Here is a 23,373-nt window from a genome sequence, read left to right on the forward strand (position 1 = left end):
GTCCATTCGTTGTGTTTTTTGTTTATCCTTTTTATTGTACCTACATATACATACATAGATACATACATAGATAAATACATACTTATAAGATATGCTTACTCATACTCAATAATACGATGAACTATTTGAAAACTGATCTGTTATAAAACTTTAAGAAACTTAATAGCACATGTTATTTTTTATTTCCTTTTTTTTTTCTTTATTGTTGTTGTTTTTCTTTCTTCCTCTTTGTTCCATTTTCTATCTAAACTTGCTATAATTGTATCCCAATTAAAAATGGCATGATCTTTATTGAATATTTATAGATTATTCTATTACGAGAGGGAAAAGATTGTGCCGAACATGAAAAAAAAAAGAAGGAAAAAAAGGAAAAAAAAAAGAATCAAAAAAAAGTAAAATGAAATGAACGATTGAATATAACGAACGATCTGTGTGTGTGTGTGAGAGAGAGAGAGAGAGAGGTTAGAGAAGGAGGAAGAGGAGGGAAAGAGGATCCTCGTTAGAAAATCCTGACTGGTAATTAAGCACAAGAACTACAATCGAATCGATCAAATCCGTACTATTCGAATGAACAAAAAATCGGATGAATGTTTTACGAATGACTTTCAAACGTGCTCGACGAGCGTTAATAAATATCGTCGTTAAAAAAAAAGGAAAAAAAATCCTTTCCTTTTCCCTTTCCTGTCCATTAGATCAGTGGTTGTCAAAGTAAAGGGAGCATTAATACTTTTAAAAACACGACGATATATATCGTCGTGAGAACTTAAAAAGCAAAAAAAAATTCTATGGGTATATACGTAATTCTATGGGATACGCTCCTGAAGTTACAAATCGTAAGCTATCGTGACAATTAATTGCTCTTTAATTACAATATATTATTTTATATCACATTATTTTTACATTACAACTATATAGTTCGATCTATTGGATTTTGTCGATAGACTTTCCGCAATCACTTATTTGCCAACTCAATAATAAACACATTAGATATATTTGCATCATATATCTGTTTTCATGAGATACATTATTTTCAAATTTCAAATAATTGAGAACCACTGTACCTATGTTGTTACCCATACACTTATTCACTAAGGATTTGAATTCCGCGGTTAGCGCTCCATTTTCCCGCCATTTTATTGTCCATTAAAAATCACGACGAAATACTTAATTTATATATATATATATATAAAATAAAAAAAAAATCTTCAGGATTTTGATTGAACGATTACATCTAAGAGAAGGAAAAAATAATAAGACGATGTACGATAAATACGACAAACGATTAACATTTTTTTTTATAAGAAATAAAAAATAAAAGAAGTGAATAAGTTTAAAAAAGAAAAAAAAAAAAGAAAAAGAAAAAAGGTCTATCCATATGCCTATCTTTTTCTATGATTGAATTTTATTCTATCTAAGAAAAAAAAATGTTCTTTAATCCAATCTCTATTATCTGTCTTACTTATCCTATTTAATAACAAGGAACGAACGAAGAATTATGGTTACAAAGGCCACGTCTTATAACGATGCATCTCTTAGAGCATTGGCATGCTAAGTCTCATTAAAGATTATCCTTATCATTGACATTACGTAGTTGAAAGATAATGAAAGAAAGAAAGAAAAAAAAAACAAAAAAGAAAAAAAAAGAATGATCTTCGGGTCGACGTACTCTAATATTACGTTGTCAATGTATATAATTCTACGACTATTAACGCTATTACAATTCTTTTTCATTGTCAAGGATATCGATGATCCGTGAACGATAAATCTATTTGTCATTATTACATAACCTAAAACTGGTTTATAAAATAATAATGAAGAAGAAAAAAAAAGAAAGAAAAGAAAAGAAGAAGGAAAAAAAAAAGAAGCAAATAAATAATATATTCAATAATAAATGAAGAAAAATTATCGAAAGATTAATGCGATCTAAAAATGATATACAAATCGGCAAGAGGTTGTTGTCGTTGTTGTTCCGATTATCGAATGAAGTAAATGTCGGACAATTTCATCTTTACGTTACATTACGAGGAAATAAGGATAGAGAGAGAGAAAGAACGGGAAAAAAACAAAGAAGAAAAAAAGAAAATAAACAGAAACATTCAAGAAACGATCGGACAAGGAGAAGGGCGTGGTTTAATCAAAGAACGTTATGTTTCCTCTATCTGACCGCTGGCAGTCAATAAAACAAAGAAAAAAAATAAAAAAAGAAGGAAAATAAGCCGCAAAATATGATGCGATTAGATATATATATACACACACACACACACACATATATATATGTATATATGTGTGTGTATGTGCGTGTACATATATATCTATCGATCGTGATCGTATGATCGTGTTTCGTTAATCTTTTATCTACTCGGATATATTTCTCTATTTATTTATTTCTTTTTTTTTTTTTTTGTTTCTTTTTTCGTCTGGATAAACACGATTCGTCGATTATTTTTCTAACATTTTCTTTTCTATCATTAATACGAATATTACGTCTTTATCTTCGTTCGTATTTTTCATTTGTTATAAGAAAATTATTCAACGAATATAGATCGATTAGAAAATTAATATAATAAAAAGAAAAGAAAGAAAGAGAGAAAGAGAGAGAGAGAAAAAAAATAAAACATGGACTTACTTCGGTGGCCAGCTTCCCTTTCGACGCCATCTTGACAACAACGATGGTCGCCGAGCAAAGATATTGTCGACTACCTGCTCCACGCGACGTACACACTCCCCTCTTTTTTCTGGTATTCTTCCTCTAATATCTTTCTCACTCTCTTTCTATCTCACTCTCACTCTCACTCTTCCTGTCTCTTTCTCTCTCTTTTTCTCTCTTTCTCTAGTTTTGTCCTTTTTTACCAATTTTCAAAACCCTTGCGATTTAGTAAACGTCTACGATTTTTTTTTAATTGCACAGGACGAAACACCTGTTGAAGCACTGATGAAAAGAGACAGACAGACAGACAGACAGACAGACAGATAGACAGATAGACAAAAATACAAAGAAATATAAAGAGAAAGAGACAGAGAAATAGAGAGAAAGAAAAAAGAAAAAGTACTGCCTTCTTCTCTTCTAATTATTCTTTATTCTTCCACTTCTTCTTCTCCTTCTTCTTCTTCTTCTTCTTCTTCTTCTTTTACTTTCTCACTCGATCGCCATTAAACATTATTAACACACACACGAGAGCAACACTTGTCTGGCCGAATCTTATTTAATTAAAAACTTCACAATAATCTCGAATATCCGAAAAATGAAATAAGTTTTTCTCTTTCGTAGATTTGACGATGACGATACGATTCACAACACGCACGCCACGTGTTGACGTCAAGCCAGAGACCTTTTATAAACGATACTACGAAGAGGACGAAGATATCTCGAGATACTGAGCACTATCGTTCCCCCACCATTATAATACCTTACTCGTTTTTAACGGACCGGCGGCAACACGCACTAAGTCCCTCTTTTCGTTCTGACTCGACTATCTTCGGTTCGGTTCGGTACGACTCGACTCCGATCGCCGATTCTAATAGGACGATGTACTTCTCCTCTCAGCCCCACTACATCCCTCCAGATCCCACATAACCTATCGCTATTTCGCGCTTTCACTCATAGAAATTGGAGACCGCGCCGGCGCACTCGCGCCATCTCGCGCTAAACACTTTATTCACCATTGGCACGTTACGATATTCAAATTTGATATAAATATATATGTATATATATATATATATTTTCTTTAAATAATAAAACACACGCGTACACACACATATATATATATATATATGTAGATCGTCCAATAATGGATTACGTTTAATGATTATATATATATATATCGAGTATAAATATTTTATAAACAAGAACAATGATGAATTTAATGTTAGATTCAGGCTAATGATATACCTTATCCACTATGATTATTGGACAAGAAAAGTTGGTCGTCCTTTTTACTCTCTGTCTTTTTATCTCTCTTTTTCTCTCTTTCTCTCTCTTTCTTTCTCTTTCTTTCACTCGTTAGAAGAATCCGTTTTAATTTACGGCAAATTAACCTCCTCGAAGACTTATGCCCTCGTTGATCCCTACCATTTGATCCTACCAAAGAGACTTACAGATCTCTACACGAAATTTTCAAACAGAACAAAAAGATTGAGTATAAAGAATATATATATATATATATATGTATGTGTGTATATAAAAACGATTAACTTAATTCTTTTTTTTTATAAAACTACAATACTTCGATTTTTATCGTTTAACCATCGGAACCGTTCGTTCGGCAACTATCGACTATTCTCGAACCAATTCGGTAATCTTACCTACGACGTATATCAAATTATAAATTAATCGAAATATTTTCCGGAATATAAATCAATGGAAATACTTCAATATTTTCTATCATAAATAAGTGTCTCGTTTTTTGTTTTGTTTTTTTTTTTTTTTCTTTTTATCACGAGAGTCCATAAATAAATTATCTGTCACAGGTGAGAAAAAAAGTTAAAAATTTTTTCGCGCGTAAAAGACGTACACAGAAAGATAGAGATAGAGAGAGAGAGAGAGAGAGAGAGAGAGAAAGAGAGATTGAGAGAAAGAGAAAGAGGAAAAATCCATCCATCGTTGTCATCCATCTTCGTTCCAGGTTTTTTGTTAAATTTTTTTATCTTTCTTTCTATATCTTTTTTTCTCGGTCCATTAAACGTGTAGTACCTCTTACGCTTCCGGCATTTTCTAGTTATTTTTTTGTTTATTTCTCTCTCTCTCTCTCTCTCTCTTTTTCTCTTTTTCTCTTTTTCTCTCTCACATTTCAGTTGTACATTTTTGGTTTCGTATTTGGTATCACTTGATAAACGTTAAGGCATCTTTTTTGATGTCGTCGATATATCAATGGAATTTTTATTGTGCAAATACGTGCTATATAAAACGAGAAGTATGAAGAAATAAGAGAAAGAGAGAGAAAGTGAATAAAGAGAGAGAGAGAGAGAGAGAGAGAGAGAGAGGGAAAACGAAAGAGAAAAAAAGAGAATGAAAAAGAAGAGAGAGAGAGAGAGAGAGAGAGAGAAAAGAAGAAAATGGTAGGTCTCTGTGGAGGTTTGTTTGAGCCAGTAAATCCATTTGGAGAGCTCGTGTCCAAGCTGACAAGAACGGAAAGGAATAGATAGATATTGTAGTAGACCTATCGTTCTAGTTCGAACGTTCAAAACTTCGCTCGTTATCCTCGATGTATGACGCCTACAATATGAACGGTAACTATGTTCACATGTATACATAAATACATACATACACACATACATACATATATGTATATATTATATGCTACGTGCATCCGTCTCTATGGTATCCAACTGCATGTATGGTTCTATGTATATTCATCTGCATTTAATGGGCCTGTGTGTATTCAACTATGTATGAGTCTCTCCGTATGTATGTTTGTGTGTATGTGTGTATCCTATATATATTAAACTTATTTGTAATACGTCTATGTGTATTATACCTTAGTATGTATATGCCCATCCTGCTAAAGATATGTATATGCATAGTACGAACACGACGAATGCAGTTGCATCGTGCATCGTCGATGTTCTCCCCTGTAACAGGAGTTTGTTCTCGGCGAACGTCATCGAATCGAAATAATGTCAAGGACGAACCATAGTAACCAATCGTTACCAACGAACAAATTTGTAAACCGTTCTTCGTTCATGCAGAAAATACGCATTCTCGTTTGGATAATAAAAGAAATAACATACATGCATGCATTCATGTACGACGTACGTATGCATTATAAAAGGAAATAGAGATTATGTCGTTAAATCGATTAAAAGGACGTGTCAACAATTTATCCACTTTGATAAATCATAACTATTAATTCTATTTTCTATTCTATTAATCTTTTTTATTGATCGTATTTCTTTTTAGTTACGAAATAGATATTTATATCGATCCTAAAATGCAATGCATCTTGGTAAATCGAATCCATTGGAGATAAATGAAAATATGCGTGAATAACTTATATATATATATATATTATTCCTGCATACATACATATATACATATATAAATAAATATATATATACATACATAAATATATATGGATCCGTACATATATATATACATGAATACATACATATATATATATATATATATATATATATATATATATATATGGTATTAAGACGATGTTGAGCGGACGTTGAAATAGATTACATTGATCTAAAATGAAATACATACATACATATGCGAAAAGTCGATAAAACTAGCCACTGGATTTCCTGACTTAGCTCTACAAATAAATCAAAATCTGTCAGGTTCAACGATACGAATCTGCAATACGTAGATATATTTCATACGTTTTTCAAATTGTCGATATTTTATTAATAGATTTTTCTTTTCCTTTTCTTTATTCTTTTTTTTTTTTTTCATCATCGATAATCGACGCTTCTAAAGAATAAAGAAAAATAAATGAAATTGTTTAAGTATACGTACTTTCTTGAAATTTATATATATAAGTCTCTATTCGACGATATTTTAAGTTGAATATTTAAACGAAAGAAAAGAACTAAGATATTAAGAGGATGAAGAGGAGGAGGAGGAGGAGAAGAAGGAGGAAGTAAACTAGGTGAGGGATGAAATGGGGTGGAGATGGAGGAAACGACATCAGTTTCTTTATAAAATCGCTCGTAAATCTACGGATAACAATAGCTACGTTGTAAAATGTCGAGAAACAATAGCAATACCTTCGTGATAGACCGAGTTTCAATAAAATCATAGTTATTCTAATCCCGATAATGGCCGTAAATGATTTCATGGAAAATACATTAACTTTTCTTTTTTAAGAAGATTTAAGGATAATATTATTTCAATTAAAATTAGAAAAATTCTTATTGCGCCTAAATGAATTAATAAATAAACATCCTTTTTGATCTAATAATAATAATAATCATAATAATAATAATAATAATAATAATAATGATCTAACTATTAGTTTTATGTTTGTAATATCTGTTTTAATAATATTATAGCCATATCGTCTTGAACTATGATGATTAATGTCATAATGCCTTTTGTTAATCGAAGAAAGAGAGATAGAGAATCTTCATACTATGTCGCACAATACCAGTCTTTGATTTTAACACAATTTGCTGAAGTTGTTCGCAACGGTGGTTGGTTCAATGTCGTTGCTAGATATCCCTCTAAAGCTGGGCGACCGGGCCGATCGATGTGCAGGGATGTGGGTCAGGCATACGCCCGAACCCCCAGGATTTTCATCTCGCTCCTTTCTCCAATGGTACATGTGTACCTAAACGTATCTCTTTTTAATTCGCTCTTATTTATAACTTATGATCCTCCCTTATCATTTCTTTCATTTCCTTTCTTTTCCTTTGCTCGTCCTTTCCTTTCCCAATTTTTTTTTCTTTTGCATTTTTTCTTTTTCGCTTCCTTCTTTCCTTCCTTCTTTCTCTTTTTTTTTCTTTCTTTCTTTTTTTTTTTTTTTACGTCAACACGTCTATTTTTACGTCGCGATAACAACGATGATGTAAAGAGAAAAAAAAAAGAAAAAGATGAAGAAGATAATCGTAAAGGAAATCTTATTTGTCGTTATCGGCGATATCGAATTATTTGAATTATTATCTGATTAAGGGATTAATTCCTTTTTTATCTTTTTTCTTTTTCTTTTTTTTTCTTTTTTTTTTTTTCTCTCGAAAAAAATGGCCATGAGCGCAAACAAACAAGAAGAAAAAGGAAAGAGCAAGGGAACAATTGAAGGAGGGAAATATGATTGTACACGCGTTAATTCGAATTAATAATATTTATAGGATGTTATTTCAATACGAATTAGATTACAATAGATTTTCCCAATGAAAAATAAGAGAGAGAGACTATTAAAATCGAAAAATATATCTAGTCCTTTTCTCCTAGCTGTTTCCTTCCTCTCTTTGCTGAATCGATCCATGACACATATGTATGCATGTGTGCATGTACGTACGTATGTATGTATGCATGTATGCATTCATGTACGGCTGTCTCTCTGAACAATATCGTATCACATTCTCGATGAATTTTAACGATTAAATTGCATACAACTATTTCTCATATATGACTAATTCGTTATTTTGATCATTAACGTATAACAATAATAATTATTACAACAATAATGTTAATAATAATAATAATAATAATAATAATAATAATAATAATAATAGTTAGTAAGCTTAATTATACGTATAAAAAACATTATCCATAATGTTTTGAATTGATTTTTCCTTCAATTACAAAGCAAACTTGGGTATTCTTATTTTCGTCGAGAAGAGAGAATTCAATGCTCAATCTTATATTTGGATAGCTTTCCAAGATAGGCATTGATATTGTATAAGTGACCAATTCTCCTTTTTCCAAAGGACATTCGCCGTTTATTAAATCCTTGCATCCTTCTGGACGTGGATATTCATATTCCGTAGAAATACCCAATATCGTTACTATGACTTTTGGTTTTAAGGTAGCAGTATCGTTAGCTATAAACAGTGTGTATGTATATCATTATATATATATATATATAAACGAAATAGAGATAACTTATAAATCAGATCGTTAAAATATTTATTTTTTATCGATAATAACTAGTTATTAATTAATTAATTATTAATTACGATTAATACTTATTATTGATACTCACTAACTGTAAAGTCCCATTGCGCTTTTATATCAGTACCTTTGATAAATGAACAAGGTAATTTATCACAACCTTCGATTTTTAATTCGTTAGGTTCAGGTAATCCACCCTCGCATTTATAAAATTCAGTTTGCACGGACGAGCCAATGTAAAATGCAAGCAAAATGTAAACTGTACAGTAAATATGAAAATGAAAATGAACCTTTTATCAACGTTATAAATAAATAAATAAACAAAATATATACACATATATATATATTTATATATGATTTAATTTGTTTAACAATAAAAATAATTATGGAATAAAATTTAATCAATATGAGATTTACCAAAAGTGAGAAGAGCCATTGTGATGAATTTGACGAATACGATTTCTTGTTGAATGACTACAATCTTTAACCAAGACAGTATTTATTGCTCCCTAATATCTAATCAAACAACTGTTTACAAAAAGATAAGCTCTCATTCGTTTCAAACACTCGAAATGCTCACCTGTGCTTGACCAGCTGTGAACATTTTTATTGACATAAAAAACATTTTATCTAATAAATCCACGAGGATGTATCAATGAATTTTACTGACAAAAGTAATTAATTATTTACGTAATAGTCATTCTATTTTCCTCATATATATATATATTATATCTGTAATAGTATACTTGAAAAAGAAATTATAAAAAAAGAGAAAATAAAAATAAAGAAAATAAAAAGGAACATAAAACTGTAGCTAATTGTTGCATTAAAAAAAAAAACAAAAAGATGCAAACATATAGAGCGTACATAAGTTTTATTTAAGAAAAATTCAATCTGTTAAAATATTGAAGATATGTACACATACACATTTATATATATATATATTTCTATGAAAAATATAGACAAACAATTTATTGGAATAAAAAATAAAAAAAAAAAGAAAAGATACTTTCTCTTTCTTATGCTATAAATCTTTTTCTAACAAACTAAAATCCTTAGCGATCTGCTCAAAAATCGGGCCCTTTGAACTATCGACCTCAAACCCCTTATCAATGTTCTTTTCTTTCCAATTCGGTAATTTTACAAATGATTCGGTCAATCGATCACGTATGTAATAGGGTGTGATTTTAAATAATGTATAATAGAAACAATATCTCCAAGGCTCGCATCTGTAAAGATAATAATTGAAAAATAATAATTCCATCTTTAAATGTTCTATAAAAAAAAAAAAAAAAAAAAAAAAAAAAAAAAAAAAAAAAAAAAAAAGGGAGAGAGAGAGAAAAGAAAAAAGACAAAGAAAAAAGAAAGAGCTGATAAGAAAAATAAAATAAAACTAGGATTATTAATAACGGACCAATGAAAAAGAAAGGGAAAAAAAGAAAAAAAAAAAGAAAAAAAAAGAAAAAGATATTTTATCGTTATCTATATAAATTCTTTCAAAATTTTACTAGACAATACTTTAATTATTAACTTTCAATCGAGTGCTTGTCCCATTTTATTCCATCTTCGAATCAACACCATCTGAAGTGCCGTTTATCAAATAACAAGTAACGATCAAAGATCATATCTCGTTTAACTTTTTTTTAAAAGAAAGAAAATATCGTTACACGATGTATACAAAACGTGTTAGGAAAAAAAAAAAAAAAAAAAAAAAAAGAAAATAATTATTACAAGACTCACTTATAAACCGACGAGGGATATCTGTCCAATAATGCTCCCTCGAATTTTTCATAAATCCTTGGATTCTCGACGGCTTTGGGCGTGACCTTACAAGCCAATGGTTCAAAATATTTCGCATATCGATCAAAATAATCCTTATAGAAATGTCTTGCATCTAATGTCATAGATTCTTTCATCGCATCGAAACATTCCGATTGTTTGGCCAAAATATTACTCTCTTGGGTGAAGGATCCTACGGGGGGGAAAAAAAATAGAAGGAAAAAAAAATAGATAAATAAATAAATAAATAAATAAATAAATAAATAAACAAAATAAAAAGGAATAATAAACGTAGATAAACAATAAATGCAGATATAGAACGAATGAAAAACGACGCAACTTTGTTCTCGATGCAATTGAAACAAGAAAGAAAGAAAAAAAGAAAAATGATAAGATAAGCAAGTGTTAATCTTCTTCTTTCATTTTCTTTTCTTTTTTTCTTTTTCAAGAAAAAAAAAAACAAAAAGAAGAGAGAAAAAGAAAAAAATGTAACAGACCAGGTACAAAGGTAACAACGTCGATGCCGTATTTCTTTAATTCTACCCTGATGGCCGTGGCCCAAGCATTGATCGCGGCCTTTGTCGCGCTGTAGGCCGCTACTCCGGGTAATGGTTCGCTCGCGCAATGGCTCGAGACAACGACAATCCTTGTTGAATCCCTTCGGATGAGCGGCATCAATTGATGCGTGATCTTCATCGTTCCAAGAAAATTCACCTCCAATTGATGTTTCATCTGATCCTTGGTTTGCCATTCGAATTCGCCGAATATCATAACGCCCGCATTGTTCACCAACGCTTTCAAGGCTGAAACGAAGAGGTAAAAGACAAAAAAAAAAAGGAAAAAAAATGGGAGGTGGTGGGATGAAAAAAATTGTAAAGAAAAACGAAAAGAATAGGAAGAATCAAAAGAAAAAATGTACGCATGCGCATACGTCATCTTTCTTACGTAATCCTCGACAAGAGAGAGAGAGAGAGAGAGAGAGAGAGAGAGAAAAGAAAAACAAATATATGAAATTTACTATATCTCTTTTCGTTGAGTAATAGGCGTACGTCATCGTAAAATTGTTCAATGCTCTTTTCGTTTGTAATATCGAGTGGTAATACAATGATTCCCTTCTTCTTTAATAATTCAGCACCCTGACCGTTTTCGTCTAAAACGCTGGCTATAACGGTGGCACCAAGATATTGACAATGCAATGCTAAACTATAACCAAGTCCCGAATCACATCCTGTAACTATAACTACCTTACTTGTATCGAGCATATGACGAGACCCATAACGTTTCTGTAAACATGCGCTACCTGTTGATAAAAAATTTACATATATTATTTTAATCAATGTGTCTATATATATATATATATATATATATATATATATATATATATATATATATATATATATATACATATATTTCTTTAATTATTAAACAATCGGTAGAATCAGTACAAATTTCGATAGAAATCTTCTATGAAACTGATAACACTTCATTAATCACATTTAATTTTATGAAATAACAAAAAAAAAAAAAAAAAAAGAAATAAAAACTACCAATTCATATATTTCAATTATAATTACAATATATCATATCATTAATTCAGAAATATTCGTTCATTAGAAATATTAATTTTTTTCTATTTTTTTTTTTTTTTTAAACGTATTATTCGATCATTTAATGATTAATATTTGTTTCGATGATAATCAATATCTGGCATTGATTAATGGTCTTTCGTTCTTTCGTAGATTTTCTTCCTTCTTCTTTTTTTTTTTTTTATTTTTATTTTTTCTACTACGTAGATCAGCCTAGGTCAGTCTGACGATAATAAATATGATTTTAAAGTGTTATACTGTTTCAAAAGGAATCAATAATATTTCTAATATAATATTTAATCATATTTAATCGAATCATATCAAAATAACACACACACGCACAGACACAGACATATATATATATATATATATATATATATATATATATATATATATTCTGTATACCGTTAACCTTAATGAAAATTCAAAGTACAAAGGCATAGCTCACCAAAGGAACACAATGAAATCAAGGTAGCCAACCGTTTATTCGTGGTGTAACAGGAATACAATAACCCAGCCGTACTGGTAACACCGACGATCAATATCATCGAATGTTTCCTGACCCAAGCTGACAAATCCATTTTCAATTTGGCGCGTGTTTATGTTCCACGAAGTAACAACTTCCGGAAAAAGCTTCTTCCCTTTCCGTTCGATCTTCTCTACTTATTTTTCTTTTTTTTTTTTCTTTTGTTGTTTCACCGTTTATCTTTCCACTTGTAATATCTATCGTAAAAATCAGCTCATAAATTCTGAAAAGAAAAAGAAAAAAGAAAATAAATGAAAAAAAGAAAAAAGAAAAGAAAAGAAAAAAGAAAGAAACTTTAGAAGATCGAAATAATGAATAGTAAATAATAAACAACAACAGTAATAATAATAATAATAATAATAATAATAATAATAATAATAATAATAATAATAATAATGTCTTTTTCATTCCTTACAACGAAAAAGAATACGATATGAAAAAGTGTTGTCTGCACGAAAAAGAAAACAAACTTGAAGTAACCAGGTTGTAACTCGAATGAGAATATACTATTACACTTTAGAAAGGTCTTAATAAACTATGAAAAGTCGTAGTTATATATAGATCGTGGAAAATAAAGATTCCATGTGTTTTCATAATAAATGAAAAACGTCGTATACCTTTGTATCCTTTTAACGAAACGAGCACGCATCGATCGATCGTTCACGCATGCGCGAAAGACATTCTCTGTGATCTCCAAATAATCAATGAACAATGATTTCAAACTTGTATCCGTCTTCGTTCCAATTCTATAAGGCCATAAATAAAATGAAAGATAAAAAGAAAGTAAAATCGATTATCCCCACTCTACTTACGTTACCCTGAACATTCTTTTTTCAAAATATATACATACGAGAGCTACGGAGAACGAGAAGGCACGTCCGCCATGATCCAACATGGCCATGACGCGCTATTTTTGAATTCAAATTACCTCACCTTCGACTTCCGTTTCGTCGTTATAGGATGTCCTGTATAAATCGTGTGCTATATACGTTTCTCGAAGTTAAAAATGACTTTCTCTGTTCTTTTTTTTTTTTTTTTGTTCTTTTTCTTTTTCTTTTTTTTTCTTCTTCTCTTTTTCACTCGATCAAAATAAATCTTTTTAAATTGTGGATCGGACCCGGAGACGAATAAATCGATATTGTGACCGATACTCCGATGTAACTTCGCACAATAACTACGATCTACAAGCATCCCTGCCATTATGTATAATTCATTTATGTAAATGGGCGAGATCTCTTACAAAGAATTTTCCATGATGTATTTGAATAAGATTTTACTTGCAATGAGGCAAGAAACTTATGACAAAATTTCTCTCTCCTCTCTCTCTCTCTCTCTCTCTCTCTCTCTCTCTCTCTCGCTCTCGCTCTCTCTGTTTTTCGTATAATTTCTTTCTAACAATATATAATGATATTACAGATGGAGTGGTGTACTGGTATAATGATAAATATAATCAAATATTAATCCTTCGTAGATATTATCATTTGATATTTTATAAATTCGTACAATTTTCGTTTAATTAACTGAAATATACAACTTAATCGTACAGCCTAAATTACATAAAAATCAACAAACGTTAGAGCTAGGAGTATACTGTACACAGTTTCATACATTTGCACATTTCTTTCGTGTACATAATATTCGCTTTTTATATTTTATAATATTTTCTTATATATGCCTCTCTCTCTCTCTCTCTCTCTCTCTCTCCCTCTCTCTCCCTCTCTCTCATTAGCTTTATTTTCTCATACTCCCACATAGTCTTTATTATTTGTGTTATGACTTATACCATATTCGCACTTATACCATATATGCATTCTATTTATTACATACCAAACTTTTCATCTTGAACCTTAACATGTGGATTAACTAGTACACTGTAACTTGGATCTCCTTCGGTAGACATTCTTCCTAACCAAGAAAGAAGGACGAGAATGATACAGAACGCTGTTATACCAGCAAAGATTAGCATGATGTATCTCTTGTGTATAGAACCTGTTGTACTCCTTCGTCTTACGGGTGGCCTTGAAATTAATTTCCACCACCTTAAGAACCATTCAATAGCTGACTTTCTTTGATATTTATTTTCATCGTGATCGAAAGTCATATCTTTCGGGTCATCGTAAGCTTCACATACTTTTTTTGACATTTGATTAGTCAGTGACATGGACGTTTCTATATTTACTACAGAATATGGTGGCCCGACTTTTTGATTGTTTAAATGATCATTACTTATATTAGAATTGATGGAACTAACGTTACTATTATTACGAGGTGTGACTACAGTAGGTGCAGAAGTGGTCATAGTATGATTGTGATAGGAATATGTTTCCAAAGCCGATGAAACATGTTCCGGTTCTGGTTTTTGTTCTCTGTCTTCGCTGAGCTATAAAATGGAAAATAAATTATTAAATATATTTATGTGAATATCTTATTCATACAATTATTCATAAAATATTTACCAATGGTAAGCCTAAACCAGCACGTGCCCAATTGACACCTGCTAATTTTTCTCTTAAAACATCCGCTACAGGTGATACTAATTTTGGTTGTGGAAAAATGCAAGTTCTACAAGATGGACAAGTATAACCAGCTGGTGCTGTTGTGGCAGGTAATTCTCTAGCATATCTGTCTAGACATGCCCAATGATACATGTGATAACAAGTTAATCGAACACAATCTCCATCGCTTAAATTTCCAGAACATAATATACAAACTGGACTGTAGTCATGATCATGAAGCCATAAAAGATATGATTGCACTATACACTGTAAAATATAATATAACGTGTCATTGAATTAAATCAATACAATGATAAAATAAAATTAAATTATGTCAAATCCAATGAAATTTTGTATACCTAACCTATAAACGAATTTATCGTTAATAAATATATTTGTTGCAATCTCTTAAATCGTAAAGAAATATTATTTTTATTAATATACCTTTGGATGATTAGTAACCATACAATGTTCGCAAACATTGACGCGATGTTCAAAACAAAACTGGGTTGTTACTATTCGTTTTGGACACTTGCACAAACCCATATTGGATTAATATGATATATGATCACCAATGTCGTAAAATATTTTTCGATTTCAACTTCTATTAAGGCGATAATAAACAATTATTACATCTAATTCACTGCATGGTATCTATGAATCACACAATAATTTCTTCTGTATTATTTAAGAAAGCCACCATATTTTGTCGGCCACGTCGTCTGACATTTCGTGTATCATTAGAAAAGAATGGACCAATAGGAACGTTTCCTATGAATCTTCGTCCAATAGCAACGCTTTTTTCTGTTTATTAAATTTTATATTTTTAATTAATTTATATTAATTGTTCTTTTTTATGTACATCAAAAAATAAAATGATTTTGCTTCGTACAATGTTGATATTTCATACATTTAAATCGTATTCGATTATTTCATAATCGTATCGTTGTAAACAAATTTCAAAATGGCCACGCTTGGTCGTCTTGTGTTACAAATTAGAAAAAGTTTTATCGCTACAAATTATAATAGAGCAATATCATTATCTGCGACAGCACGCATTAAAGAAAGTAAGTAAAATTATTTATACGTAGAAATTTTTTATCAGACAATTTATCAATTTCTTTTCAAATCTATATAATATTGCCATAACCTATATCTTTATTATGTTGTTTATAAGATAAACATTTTCTGCTTTAGTAATCGAAAAAAAGGATGGAAATAATATAATTATTGAATCTGTTATACATCCTAGCAAAGATGAACACTTATTGATGAAGTTTAAAGAAGGAGCTTGTCCTATATGTTCCATCGGTCTTGATGTTAAATATACTGTAAAATAAAAATTTTCTTTTAATAACTTTTAATATTAGTAACCACTTTCTCATGAATTATGTATATTATCCTGCAACTATAATTATGAAAATTAATTGCTTACAGGATGTTCTCATATTAAGTCAATTTGTTAGATCAGATGGATGTATGCTACCACGTAGGATTACTGGTTTATGTAACACGCAACAAAAAAGAATAACTACTATGGTTGCTATGGCACAGAAAGCAGGTAATTATAAAGGGTTTCCAATGAAGAATTAATATTTTGTGGGGATAATTTAATTAATCGTTACATTAAAATGTTGCAGGTTTAATGTCTAATTTAACTCCTGCAAGAAGTAAAAAAGATCCTACAAAAAGATATCACTGGAAAAAATTTAACACATATTATGATGAGAAAACTATTAAATATAAATATCTATAATTGTTAATATTATATAAATATCAAGCGACATATAAATATTTTAATCTGAAATGTATAAAAAATCATATATCAAAATTTATCTTCAAACTTTCCAATCGTAATAATTACGAATTTCGTAGTAATAAACATTTAATAAAATATATAACTTATACACAGATATATGTACAATTTATATATTATATTGAGCTGGCAACTAAATGATTGCGGATTTTGTTGTTAGACTCCGCAATCACTTAGTTGCCAACACCGCAATCATTTAGTTGCCACTTGGCAACTAAGTCATTGCGGAAGACTGGAACCGCAATCACTTAGTTGCCACTTGGCAACTAAGTCAGTGCGGAAGGCTGGAACCGCAATCACTTAGTTGCCACTTGGCAACTAAGTCATTGCGGAAGACTGGAACCGCAATCACTTAGTTGCCACTTGGCAACTAAGTCAGTGCGGAAGACTGGATCCGCAATCACTTAGTTGCCACTTGGCAACTAAGTCATTGCGGAAGACTGGAACCGCAATCACTTAGTTGCCACTTGGCAACTAAGTCATTGCGGAAGACTGGATCCGCAATCACTTAGTTGCCAGCGCCATATTGTCTTGGCAACTAAGTCGTTGCGGTGACCGAATCCGCAATCACTTAGTTGCCAGCGCCATATTGTCTTGGCAACTAAGTCGTTGCGGTGACCATATCCGCAATGACTTAGTTGCCAGCGCCATATTGTCTTGGCAACTAAGTCGTTGCGGTGACCATATCCGCAATGACTTAGTTGCCAGCGCCATATTGTCTTGGCAACTAAGTCGTTGCGGTGACCATATCCGCAATGACTTAGTTGCCAGCGCCATATTGTCTTGGCAACTAAGTCGTTGCGGTGACCATATCCGCAATGACTTAGTTGCCAGCGCCATATTGTCTTGGCAACTAAGTCATTGCGGATGTCAAAATCCGCAATGACTTAGTTGCCAACGCAAATCCGCAATCACTTATTTGCCAACGCAAATCCGCAATCATTAATTGCCAACTTAATAATTATAATACATTTATTATAGGAAAATAATACGTGCCACATAAAGCTTCGTTTAACATTCTTTGCGATAGAGAGCTTTACGTACGAATGTACATATGTCATATGAACGTAACCTATAAAAACGTAGCAAGGACGTAGAATTAAAAAAAGAAAAAAAAAACAAAGATTTTTAATTTAACAATGATAAATCTTTGATAATTAAACAATCAGAAATTAAATGTTCATGCATATATAGCTAGGAAATATCTTATGGTGTTGATTATTGTAGGTTAGAATCGTTCATAACGTTTAGTTAAAGCAATGTTACAACGTAAACTAATAAAAAAATCATGGTGCGAGCTACGTAAACAATTTATACACAGTACAAAGTGTTTGAATACAAATTCTGAGAAACATGATGTTAAAAAAATACGAAATATTGGAATATTGGCACACATCGATGCCGGTTAATATACTTTTTTTATTTTCTTTTTTTATATTCTATTAAATATAACAAATAAAAACTTTGTATATTATTTCGTTATAGGTAAAACGACAACAACCGAACGTATGTTATTTTACTCTGGACTTATTAAAAATATGGGAGAAGTACATCATGGGAATACGGTGACGGATTATATGGAACAAGAACGTCAACGTGGTATAACAATAACCTCTGCAGCCGTAACATTTAATTGGAAAAAGTATCGTTTTAATTTAATTGATACACCAGGACACATTGATTTTACTATGGAAGTGGAACAGGCATTACGTGTTATGGATGGTGTGGTGATTATATTAGATGGATCAGCTGGTGTGGAAGCACAGACATTAACAGTTTACAGACAGGCAGATAAATACGAGATACCCAAAATCATTTATGTTAATAAAATGGATCGCCCGGATGCAGATTTTGAAAAAAGTTTAAAATCCATAGAATTAAAATTAAATACCAATGCATTGCCAATACAATATCCTATAAAAAAGGGAGACGTTTTTGAAGGTATAATAGACATTGTAAGCTTAGAGAAAATAATATTTAATAAGAAGAGTCAAGGATTAGATTTCATAAGAAAAAAATTAACGCTAAACGATGACAATGATTTATGGAATATAGCGAATGAAAAACGTGAAATGTTGCTAGATAAGTTATCAAATTTGGATGACAAATTAGCCGAAGTAATAATAGAAGAAGAATCACTCGATAAAGTAACTGATCAGGCAATATGCGAATCCTTAAGAAAAATTACATTATCAAGAAATGGTGTGCCAGTTCTTCTAGGTAGTTCTTATAAAAACATTGGTGTACAACCTTTAATGGATAGTATTGTATTATATTTGCCATTTCCAAATGAATACAGAAATGACTATCGTTGTTTCAACAATAATTTATCCGCGCGTGTTTTTAAAATTGTACATGATAAACAAAGAGGACCTATCACATTTTTTAGAATTTATACTGGTACTATGAAGAAAGGTGAAAAAATATATAATGTTCAAAAAGAAAAGGTAGAACAAATTAGTCGTTTATATATTGCCTGTGCTGATGACTATAAAGAAATTAATGAAATTAATAATGGTAATATTGCAGCAGTTGCTGGATTACAAACTACTGTTACTGGTGATTTGATAACTAATAGTGCATCAGTAATGAAACATGCCCAAAGAAATATGAACGAATATAAATCTACTGAATTGGCTGAAAGAAAATTAAATAATATTTTTACATCTGGTACTAATATACCAGATCCTGTCTTCTTTTGTTCTATAGAACCACCTTCTCTATCGAAACAAGTAGCTTTAGAAATTGCCTTACAAGAACTTGGAAGAGAAGATCCTAGCTTAAGAATAAAACAAGACGAAGAGACTGGTCAAACGGTGTTAGCTGGAATGGGAGAATTGCATATTGAAATTATTAAAGAAAGAATTAGAACGGAATATAAAATTGATGCCGATGTAGGTCCTTTGCAAATAGCTTATAAGGAAGCTATAACAGAAATGATCAAAGACACATTCTCTAATGAGTACAAAATAGGTAAAACTTTTCATAGTGTTACCATAACTTTGTCCTTAATACCAAATTACAAGCAAAAAGAAATTTTACAATTTGATCATACGAAAGAATCTGCTTCTAATATCGACGATATACATCCAAAGATGATGGCTGCCATAAAAAAGGGCATAAAGCTTGCCCTTAAAAGTGGTCCAAAATTAAATTCTCCAGTTATAGACACCGGAATTAAGCTCCATTGGCTAGAGATAAGAAAGGGTACATCAGATACTATAGTTTCTGCTGCTGTTACACAATGTATCAAACAAGTGAGTATGAATTTTTTGATAATTTTATTGCAAAATCAATGAGATTTTAGTCTTTTCTTTTCTTTTGAACATTCTTTTGAACATCAGTGATTTTCATTACATTATTGTTGATTTTTTGTGATATTGGAAATATAAAATTAGAATTGTTCTTATAAGAAATACTTTGAACGTCTGACGTATCATTTTCTGTTATATCATTAGTTTTTAAATAATGCTTTCCTTCATAAAGATACCTATACGTCCATCTTTCATCCAAGTTATTAGACTTTAAAATATATTTTTGTTGCTGATTATTAAATGTTTCATTATATTCTTTTTGCATGTCTAGAGATATTGGTATATTAGATGTATCTTTGGTTTCATCTATTAATTTATTCCAATTAGACAATTTAATATCATTCCATTTGTCTTTTTTTTGCGTTTTATTAATATGCGTCGGTACAACATATGATTTTATTATTATTTGATCTTTGAAATTAGCAACGGATAATGAAGTTGGACGTTGTCTGCTAAAAAATTCATCTATTAAACTATTTGATTTCATTCTTATATTATTTATTAACTTGGAATTAACATCTTTTGGACGGTCATCAGTTTGGGTCTGTACGAATGAATTACTTATTTTGTTATTATAATATAATTCATTAGAATTAGCAATGTTATTCGCATTTAAAAGGTTTTGATATTCTTTGTAATTATTATTACTATTATTGTTATTCTTAAGATTTGTTTTTCTCTGTTTTAAGTTTGTAGTTTGCGTTGCATTCTCTATTCGATATATACCCCATTTTAACATGTATAAATCAAGAAATCCTTGATATAAATCCAATGAAATTTCAGAATCATTATAATGCCTATCTACAAAATATATCCTACGTAATCGACAATTGGCACAGATTTCTAATCTCTGCGTTGCTATATACTGTGACTTAAATGCAATGTCTGTTAATGTTTTCAAATTTAATTCTATTTTATTCCAACCAGATTGAAGTTGAATCTTAGCACGACAAATAACAGGATCTCTGACGTTTCGACTTTTTTCCAAATCACCGGTATAAAATTGAAAATGATGACGTATATTATCCGTATCTATAACCTATAATTATTAATAATTATATCATATATATATATACATACATATATATATATATAATTGCAATATATAATTTATACAAAAAATTATTTTCAAACTGACCTGAATTTGAAAACGACAATCTGCGTCGAAATTTTTTAATATAATAACAAGAACGGGTAATCCAACGTTCAAAAGTTGGGTTATATTAGGTGGACAGGATATTAATGTTTTTGAAATGTTCGATTGTTGAATATCCTGAATTTCTATAACCTGAATGGAAAAAGTATTAAGTAATCTATAAAGATTATTTAAAGAAAAAAAAAAAAAAAGGAAAATATTTCTATAAAATAATATCAAAATAAATATATCGATAACGTACATTGTCGAGTAAATCGCTATCTAAGATCTTACGAATACATCCTGTCTGCGATTGATGTTTACCCCAATATTCTAATGGTTTTTCATTGATACTGCAAAGAAGAGACAAGTACGCAGCAACCATTGAAGTTTCTTTACCATTTCTTATTTATACGAGTCCAAATAATTTTTAATTAAATAGAACGCGATCATTAGGTGGAACTATTTGTAAACGACGAGCTTTACACTTAAAAATTTACAATTTTTCCTTCAGTTGTTTCTTTTGTCATTTGTATTAATCGTAGAATGCATATCTAACGTTAAAAAATGAAATTCTATTTATATTTTGTGTTTACAAAATAATTCATCGATCAATGGATGTAAACTCTCTCCCTCTCTCTCTCTCTCTCTCTCTCTCTCCATTGATTTAAAAAAACTCTTTTGTAGAGACACGTCCATGAGAGTCCATTGACATATTGCTGTATAGAATTGTAATTTATAATTTGATTTATAACTTGTATTTATTTTTTCATTATATTCGTGAGATCGATATCAATAGGATTTAATAATTCATTATCATAGTGTTATATTATCGAAGTTCGTGTAAGTAAAAAAAAAAAAAAAAAAAAAAAGAGAGTTAATCGAACTATGTTGTTTAAAGTTGACATTTTCTTTTCTTTTTTAGCTGATGCAAAAAGGAACGAGTATAATATTGGAACCGATTATGAATTTAGAAATTGTTACTATGAATGATTATTCATCGGCCGTTCTTGCTGATCTTAATCAACGGAGATGTGAAATACAAAATGTTGACATGCGTGGACAAAATAAGGTTAATAACAATATTTATACATAGATATTAATAGATAACGTTAGTTAATACAAATTAATATTAATGCAATTTTCATGCAGATTATTACTGCTTATGCACCGTTGTCAAATTTGCTTGGATATTCTATGAGTTTAAGAAGTATAACATCTGGAAATTCAACATTTTCAATAGAATTTAGTCATTATAAGGCCATGGAGTCAATTTTTGAACAAGAAACTATTAAAAGGGTAATTGGATTTTAAGACCCAATAGGTTAAGTATAATTTTCATCAATTATTTAACTATTATATATTATTAAAATACTGTTCAAGACTATTAATAGTAATAATTGATTAAATATATATATATATATTATCATTAGTATTTATGAAAGAATAGATAATTTCCAATAAATTTTCATAATTATTATTTTCAATTATTACACAATTTCTCCACTTGGTTATTGGCTTGGTCTAATCAAAATATATTGCAACATTATAAATGGTGCATTACAATCTTCATTTACAATTGTCAATTTCGCAGACCACTACACACGATGTTGGAAAGCACAATTAAAGGTGTTGTTGTTGCTGTTGTTGTTGTTATTAAACTAGAGCAATTTAAAGCGCACCATTAGAAAAAAATCTTTTTAGAACTTACCAGCACCACGAGTAGCAGTCGCATATAAATATATTAATATTGCTTAGGATCATGCAAAAAGGTCATACATAGTAAAATATATGTATATAATATATATATATATATATATATTATATGTATGGAGGGATTAAATGTTATTTAGTATTGATTGAATTCTCTAACAATCATTGTTGCAAATACAAAATCTAAAAAATACAGAGCGGATGACATGAACAGCAGACTCTCTTTAATGTAATCTTTGTTTTTATCACGTGAAAAAACATTTGTACAATTAGTTATATAGTTCATGCTTGAAAATCAATCCGCTCTGAGAAATAATTATTTTCTCTTAATTCTTTCCCTTACAGGCTAATCTTTTTTTTCTTTCTTACATTCTAAACTTTCGGTCAGTATATAACTATAGTATAAAATCTGTTTGCTCTTGGTTTAATTATCTAATAATATAATAATA

At 30.2% G+C, this 23,373-nt stretch overlaps 7 protein-coding genes across 13 annotated transcripts in view; 2 read left to right on the forward strand and 5 right to left on the reverse strand.

Moving 5' to 3' along the window:
* The window catches only part of LOC124428747 (sodium/potassium-transporting ATPase subunit alpha), an 82,416-nt gene extending 79,061 nt beyond the window's left edge, over positions 1-3,355 (reverse strand). For 2 of the 4 annotated variants that reach the window (XM_046973183.1, XM_046973179.1), the window contains exon 1: positions 2,627-3,353. In XM_046973183.1, coding sequence (XP_046829139.1) covers positions 2,627-2,656 — 30 coding nt within the window. In that variant the 5' untranslated portion in view covers positions 2,657-3,353. Of the gene's footprint in view, positions 1-2,626 lie in introns of all 4 variants that reach the window. The other 2 variants (XM_046973181.1, XM_046973180.1) reach the window with 2 other exon arrangements.
* A 4,417-nt stretch (positions 3,356-7,772) lies between these two features.
* On the reverse strand, positions 7,773-9,314 carry LOC124428653 (NPC intracellular cholesterol transporter 2 homolog a-like). The gene is made up of 4 exons (XM_046972943.1): positions 9,141-9,314; positions 8,978-9,041; positions 8,652-8,819; positions 7,773-8,490 (listed from the first exon to the last, which is right to left on the reverse strand). The coding sequence occupies exons 1-4, from the start codon at positions 9,183-9,185 to the stop codon at positions 8,213-8,215; spliced, it is 555 nt and encodes a 184-aa protein (XP_046828899.1). The 5' UTR covers positions 9,186-9,314; the 3' UTR covers positions 7,773-8,212.
* On the reverse strand, positions 8,992-13,770 carry LOC124428651 (estradiol 17-beta-dehydrogenase 2). 4 transcript variants are annotated; one of them, XM_046972939.1, is made up of 8 exons: positions 13,385-13,770; positions 13,069-13,197; positions 12,374-12,674; positions 11,358-11,639; positions 10,837-11,142; positions 10,301-10,532; positions 9,574-9,789; positions 8,992-9,154 (listed from the first exon to the last, which is right to left on the reverse strand). In XM_046972939.1, exons 3-7 carry the CDS (start codon positions 12,504-12,506, stop codon positions 9,585-9,587), a joined length of 1,158 nt encoding a protein of 385 aa, XP_046828895.1. In that variant the 5' UTR covers positions 12,507-12,674; positions 13,069-13,197; positions 13,385-13,770; the 3' UTR covers positions 8,992-9,154; positions 9,574-9,584. The 4 variants fall into 4 exon arrangements, with proteins under 4 accessions (XP_046828895.1, XP_046828893.1, XP_046828894.1 ...); XM_046972937.1 differs by lacking the exons at positions 8,992-9,154; positions 13,385-13,770 and adding an exon at positions 13,302-13,349 and having other exon boundaries at positions 9,468-9,789; XM_046972938.1 differs by lacking the exons at positions 8,992-9,154; positions 13,385-13,770 and adding an exon at positions 13,264-13,329 and having other exon boundaries at positions 9,468-9,789.
* A 138-nt stretch (positions 13,771-13,908) lies between these two features.
* On the reverse strand, positions 13,909-15,680 carry LOC124428652 (zinc finger protein-like 1). Its single transcript, XM_046972941.1, has 3 exons — positions 15,391-15,680; positions 14,908-15,213; positions 13,909-14,831 (listed from the first exon to the last, which is right to left on the reverse strand). The coding sequence occupies exons 1-3, from the start codon at positions 15,490-15,492 to the stop codon at positions 14,271-14,273; spliced, it is 969 nt and encodes a 322-aa protein (XP_046828897.1). The 5' UTR covers positions 15,493-15,680; the 3' UTR covers positions 13,909-14,270.
* A 132-nt stretch (positions 15,681-15,812) lies between these two features.
* Positions 15,813-16,859, forward strand: LOC124428654 (39S ribosomal protein S18a, mitochondrial). Its single transcript, XM_046972944.1, has 4 exons — positions 15,813-16,013; positions 16,144-16,277; positions 16,384-16,507; positions 16,587-16,859. Exons 1-4 carry the CDS (start codon positions 15,911-15,913, stop codon positions 16,700-16,702), a joined length of 477 nt encoding a protein of 158 aa, XP_046828900.1. The 5' UTR covers positions 15,813-15,910; the 3' UTR covers positions 16,703-16,859.
* Positions 16,860-17,288: 429 nt separating this feature from the next.
* On the forward strand, positions 17,289-22,898 carry LOC124428736 (ribosome-releasing factor 2, mitochondrial). Its single transcript, XM_046973162.1, has 4 exons — positions 17,289-18,166; positions 18,248-20,019; positions 22,137-22,283; positions 22,364-22,898. Exons 1-4 carry the CDS (start codon positions 18,022-18,024, stop codon positions 22,523-22,525), a joined length of 2,226 nt encoding a protein of 741 aa, XP_046829118.1. The 5' UTR covers positions 17,289-18,021; the 3' UTR covers positions 22,526-22,898.
* On the reverse strand, positions 20,025-22,054 carry LOC124428737 (ribosomal protein VAR1, mitochondrial-like). The gene is made up of 3 exons (XM_046973163.1): positions 21,474-22,054; positions 21,215-21,364; positions 20,025-21,115 (listed from the first exon to the last, which is right to left on the reverse strand). Exons 1-3 carry the CDS (start codon positions 21,594-21,596, stop codon positions 20,066-20,068), a joined length of 1,323 nt encoding a protein of 440 aa, XP_046829119.1. The 5' UTR covers positions 21,597-22,054; the 3' UTR covers positions 20,025-20,065.
* Positions 22,899-23,373: the final 475 nt, after the last annotated feature.

This window comes from Vespa crabro, chromosome 13, assembly GCF_910589235.1.
Source record: "Vespa crabro chromosome 13, iyVesCrab1.2, whole genome shotgun sequence".
Taxonomy (NCBI): domain Eukaryota; kingdom Metazoa; phylum Arthropoda; class Insecta; order Hymenoptera; family Vespidae; genus Vespa; species Vespa crabro.